We start from the raw sequence: 6,154 nt of genomic DNA, 5'->3' as shown, positions 1-6,154 counted from the left end.
GCTCTTCCCCTTGCTCGGTCCTCCCTCCTCTGATCCTCTATCCCCTACCCCTCAACTCACTCTTTGTCTTCCTGATTCTCCTCCTGTAGGTCTCTGCTTGGACGTCCAGCAGGGGAGATAAAGCACTACACGAGGGAGAAGGAAGGGCCTGGCTCCATAGGAGGACACAGTAGTCTGGGCTCAGCCTTAAAGGACAGGCATTCACCAAGGAGACAGGTACAGAAGGATGTTCTGAGAAGAGAGAATGAGGAAACTGAGGCTCAGGGAGGTTAAGTCCCTCACCCAAGGTCACACAGCTGGGCGGAGGCAGAGCCAGGATTCAAATCTGTGCCTGGGGGTGGGATCTGCTCGAACCCAGAGTGGGCCGTGTGGGCAGTGGGCTGAAGGGCCAGGAGCCAGGGCTAAGCTGCATGCAGCCTGGGACTTGGAATGGCACCCACGGGGCACAGGTACGTTTAAGGGGCGTGCCCCAGCCTTGTGCTCGGCTCTTCCCATGCATTGCAACAGCTTCCTTCCCGGGTCTGTTTGCCTCCTTTAGTTACGGTGCCAGGCCCTGCCCAGCCCAAGTAGAGGGCTCTTCCTGTCCCTCACACCCAGCTTTGTGATCCATAGACATGGAAAGGACCACACACAGTCTGTGACACACGTCCTGTCCACACCACAGGACACACATACTCTGGTGGCCCAGGCAATGGAGACAGAGGTAGGAGGGCTGCAAGCTCTAAGGATTTGGGGGGCAGGGGATGATTCCCCTGGTCACATCACCCCAGAAAGGGACCTTACACTGGACGTTCCCTTTCATCTACTGCAAGCTCGCAGGAGCCTCTTTCTGTCCCACTACAAGTGGTTGCTGAAAGTGTCGCACGGGGCCTTCCCAGGGCAAACACCAGCTCTGTGGGAGATCCTGGACAGGTGATGTCATCTCCTTGAGCCCCAGACTCCCCGTCTGAAGATGGGATAATAGCACCCATGACATGGGGCTCCATAGGCGTTAAATAACATATAGAAAGTAACTGGCTGAGAGCTGTTCACAGGAGATGCTCGTGAGCTGTAGCTGTCAGCCTGGAGAAGGTCCCTTTCCCGTGGCACCAATGCATACTTTACACCCCAAACACGTCCCCACCTGGAAGACAGCCCCAGGTCACCTTTTCCACCCAGGGATGTTGCTGCTCTCGAACCCTGCCCTGCCCTCCTTGGCTTCTGGCCAGGGACTGGCACCAGGCTGCCACCCGGGTCAGGGCTACAGACAAGTTCTAACCTAGTTTGCAAGGCTGCCTGCTCCACTGTCCTCAGAGGCTCCCATGCTGCCCGAGTACCTCCTGTCCAACGTGTAGCTTCTCAGGCACTTGGGCTCCAGAAAGTCCTGAAAGTATAACCAAGCAGGACCCTGTGGGGTCTTGCCGGGACAGACCCCTCCTCACAGCCTCTGCTGTAGCTCCTCGCTGAAGGACCTAGATAACAGTATCTGACGCACATTTCCTGAGTTGTTTCACAGATGCTAAAACCACTACCAAATGGAAGAAATTAACTACTTGATGATCATGAGCACGTAGCTCCCACACCTACTGGAGCCTAAGGATTGATAATGTTAACCCCTGTGACACCACCGTTACCTCACCATCAACCAATCAGAGAATTGCACATGAGTTGATCACTTACCCTGGGATACCCCTCCCTCACCTGGCCTTTAAACATGCTTTGCTGAAACCCGCTGGGGAGTTGGGGCTTTTTGAGCACTAGCTGTCCTGAGATCCTTGCTTGGCGCCCTGCAATAAACACTGCACTTCCCTTCACCACAGCCCGGTGTCAGTAGATTGGCCTTACTGTGCACAGGTCAGGGGACCCATGTTTGGTTCGGTAACAACATAGTGTCATAGAAGCACACATGTGCCCTTGTGCATCTAACTGGATGCGTAGACAGGCCCTTTAGGCTGCAACTGGGTGTTTCAGGTGGTTTCCTGCTGTTATATTCTTTGACCTTATGAACAGGGTGTGGGAGCCTCACTTTTCCAGTCTCGGGGTTCAGAAACCTACCAGCCTCGGGACTTCCCTGGTGGTTCAGTGGTTAAGAATCTGCCTGCCAAAGCAAGGGACACGGGTTCCATCTCTGGTCTGGGAAGATCCCACATGCCGTGGAACAACTAAGCCTGTGCGCCACAACTACTGAGCCTGTGCTCTAGAGCCCGCGAGCCACAACTACTGAAGCCCACGTGCCACAACTACTGAAGCCCATGTGCCTCGAGCCTGTGCTCTGCAACGAGAAGCCACCGCAATGAAAAGCCTGCACCACACGGAAGAGTAGCCCCCGCTCGCTGCAACTAGAGAAAGCCCACGCGCAGCAACAAAGACCCAATGCAGACAAAAATAAATAAATTTATTTTTTTTTAATGTAAAAAAAAGAAAAAAGAAACCTACCGGCCTCTCCACTAAGCGTCTGCTTTCTGAATAAGGCCCAGGCCCAGGATCTTAGCCTCCCGAGGTCTAGGGCCTGATTTCATCGTGCTCGGGTCTAGATCCTAACCCATTGCTTGCCCCAGAAAGGGTACCTGGCGAAAATCTGTCAAATCAACACATTTCACCCAATTAGAGGGAGATCTAAGAGCCTTGGGGTCCGAGCCATGCCTCAGTTTCCTTATCTATGAAGTGAGGGTGCCACTGGCCTCTGCTAGAGAGGTACTGAAGAGCAAAAGGGAATTATATACAAGGGCCTCCCAAATTAGCTTCTAGGAAAGGAATTACTGTTTTTATTGAGACCTCCTCTGAATAAAGCCTTATATTCACATCTTTCCCTCAAGGGAAAGATGCATTGTGTGAATCTCCGGCAAACACCGGTATGTGCTTCTCTCAGCAGGCTGGCCTGAGAGGAGACCTGAGATGGTTCTTAGGAAGTGTGTGTTTCTGGACTTTAAAGATGTATCTGTGTGTGCATGTGTGTCTGGTTTCCACAGGATATTTTTGCAAAACCACATAGCATGCGATTGTTGTATGTACAAAGATAAGAAAGGCTGACCCATAAGCTAATTGAATCATGCAAGTAACTACTTAGCCATGGGAGAGATTCCTACAGGCAGGCTGAGAGTTCTTGTGAGGGAGGACAGCTTTGGAGGGCAATCTATTTTGTAAAGTGTAACTGCCTCAGGATTAATGGGAATGGTGGCCCTAGACCTTGTTTTACGAACTGAAATAGTAAAACAGTTGTATTTATCAGAGACAATTTGCTGCAACTGATTAACATTAATCTGATTTCCTGTGAGTCAATTTCCTCAAGATATAGTAAACAGGCCAATTACCTGCTATTGACTTCTTTTATTACAAAGATTTAGATATTTGCAACAGATGTACATGTAAATACATGGAGTTGCTGACAATGTGAATAAAACAAAAACAATGTTTAATCTGGTTAAAGGATTTCTAGTTGGTCTTACATTTTAGAAGTTTAGTTTTCAAAGGTATGTTATGAGAAGTTGTGGCTTTTTGGTTTTTTTATGGCCTTGGAAGCTCTTTCGGGACAAACTTTTGCTTGTTCTTAACCCGTATCTCACAGAAGTTATGAAAGCAAGGAAGTGAATGTGACAAGACTGATAATTATTTAAAAATTTTCAAACAGGTCTTTCCATCCAACAGATCCTGGATGCATCATTAAGTCAGGAGAGTGTCAGCTCCAAGGACACACACAGACCTGGGTTCCAAGCGTGGCCCTTGTTGTCCTAGGTCTTTCACCTTGTGGCATCTATTTTTATGAATTTCAGTTTCCTAATCTGTGAAAATGGGGATGATATTTTCCTTGTGGTATTCTTAGAGCGTAAGTATCAAGTGAGGACATGTGACGGTGGTCCAGGAACTGGCTGGGAGCCTGCAGAAAGTGTAGTCAGCCACTCTCAGCCTCACCTTCGTTTCTGAGTCCCTCTCTGACAGGCCACACGTTTACGTGCTCAGACGGACTTCTGGGCAGGCCTTCTCCTCTGCCTGCACTGACTGGCTCACCAGGTGGGGTAAGAAATTGCATCAACATTTAATCATGAAAGCAAAAAGTTTATTCATGTTTGAAACTACATATAACTACCACGAGGAAGACTTTTTCAATCCAGGGTGTAATCCAGTTAGAAAGGAACACGAAACGTTTTTAATACATTAGAATCACCGCCACAAATTATTTTCATGACTCAATCAGTTTCAGAATCGCATACAATACAAAAAGAGAGAAAGGAGAGGGGGCCCCATTACACAGGGTGAAATATACAGTACTGAATACTGAAATCTGAATGCATCACAATTAGTCATCGCTTTTTTTTTTTTTTTGCATGGATTAGTAACAAGATGAAGAACATTCAAAATGTTTCTCAGTATTTACAACAGTTTTACTGATCCTGTGTTAATTTAAGACCCAATGTTTCCACTCTTGGTTTTTTAAAAGTTGCAAATGCAACCCTGATTTTTCTTTTAAAAGATTACAATGTACATTACATTTTATGAAGGGAAACAAAGAGTTAATTACAAGATGCAAAAAGATAAGAAAGAGACAAACTACAGCGTGAGTATTGTTCAGAGGTAGTAAGTGAGCACTCTAAGCTACAGAACATGTTGAAATTCTATTGGTTTGTATGAGTTCGCATGAGGTAATAAAGCTGTGTTTTGATTGGTGAGATGTATAAATACTCTTTTGCTACACTATATACAACACTCCAGAGAGCAGGGCCTTTGCGAATGCCCAGAGGACGTAGCAAACCTTGACAAGTCTGTGCAGCACCCAGTGCACACCATAAAACCCCAGACGGATCTCGCGGTCATCTCTATCAGCAGCAAGTATCTTCAGTTCTCAAAACAATCTGGATCCGTAATTTAATTACCGAGCAGACTCTGGGCACTGGTGCTTTCAGAGAGAGAAAAGATGCTACCGGTCTCTGATCTAATTATAACATAAGAGATCGAAACCCAAGTGTGACGAGGAAGATTCTTAAACACAACCATCATTAACAGGTAGCCAAACAGCTCCTTTATTCCAACTCCATTAGTGATATGAAAGAAGGACAATCAAAGTCTGCAATGGAAATATGCAAGAAGTTCAATTTAGGTGAGGTGAGTCTTTGTATCTGCTTTAGCGATTGAGGTTTAGCATATATTGTACTTTTTACCCTTAAGGCCAAGTAATTGGCAAGTGAGAAACCATTAATGTAAAATATTGTTAATAAATTATGATAAAATAGCTATAGGACTGTCAACAATGTTAAATCTTGGCCTAATTGGATAAAGTGCTTTTTTAACATTGTGTGTTTTTAAGTATAAATACAAATGATTATGATTCCTTAAAAAACAGATTTACCAAGTTCTCTAATAAGACAAGGTTTTACAGTAAAGCTGTAGATGGTGGGCTACAAAAACGCTTTCCTTTTCCTCCTATTGCTCTGAATGCACTCATCAAGGCATGTCAGCTCAGGGAAAAGTGTTGCCAGAGATTAGTTAGAGGTATCAGAGTGCACACTTCCTGGGCCTTCTGTAGGAGAAGTCACAGAAGATGGAGTGGTTGCGTCCTGCCAGCCTCCGTTAGCCTGAAAGGAGAAGCACAGTTCAACGGGGGCGCGTCCACGTATTAATTCTCCTCCCCAACTGAAAATACCCCGATGACAACATGAGAGCAAAGATGCATTAGCAAAATGTATTTTCTAAACCCACTTTGGCAGGAGTTTGAAGCATGTGTTAAAGTGGGATTAAATGCATGTAAAACAAATCCAGCCTACCAAGTAAAGACTTGGCAATAAATCAGCACGCTGAAGGACTTCAGCTGGTCTCAAGCTGGCAAGAAGCTCGGCCTTTGATTTGCTGATAAAAATCAAGTGACTTGAAGAAAAATCTTATAAGAAGCGAGCAGTGGAGAAGCTCAATGCAATGCTTCGGCAAGACCTTGGGCTCCACAAAGTATAAACTCCAACCCAGCTTAATCCTCGTTTCCACAGAGAAGAAGCCCAGCCACCCCCAGGCCCCTTTTCTATACAAGACTGACAGCCAGCTACTATAACCCTTGGAAAATGAAGGCCAGAATTTCCCTCCAAATAGGATCTTGCAGAATGAAAATGCATGAACTGTGGAGGAACACACACTATTCAAATCTGGATTCCAATTATCTGTAACTGGGGCTCCTATTCGGGATGTTGCTACC

General features: G+C 46.1%; 1 protein-coding gene across 1 annotated transcript in view; it reads right to left on the bottom strand.

The window, feature by feature from the left end:
• Positions 1-4,011: 4,011 nt before the first annotated feature.
• Positions 4,012-6,154, bottom strand: part of PBX3 (PBX homeobox 3) — a 67,689-nt gene continuing 65,546 nt past the window's right edge. Inside the window, exon 7 of the mRNA XM_007471705.1 lies at positions 4,012-5,546. Within this exon, the coding sequence (XP_007471767.1) occupies positions 5,454-5,546 (93 nt within the window). The 3' untranslated portion in view covers positions 4,012-5,453. The remainder of the gene's footprint in view (positions 5,547-6,154) is intronic.

The sequence above is a fragment of the Lipotes vexillifer genome, unplaced genomic scaffold (assembly GCF_000442215.2).
Source record: "Lipotes vexillifer unplaced genomic scaffold, Lipotes_vexillifer_v1.1 scaffold98, whole genome shotgun sequence".
Taxonomy (NCBI): Eukaryota; Metazoa; Chordata; class Mammalia; order Artiodactyla; family Lipotidae; genus Lipotes; species Lipotes vexillifer.
The sequence above is the reverse complement of the archived record's forward strand: the minus strand, read 5'-3'. Positions and strand labels throughout refer to the sequence as shown.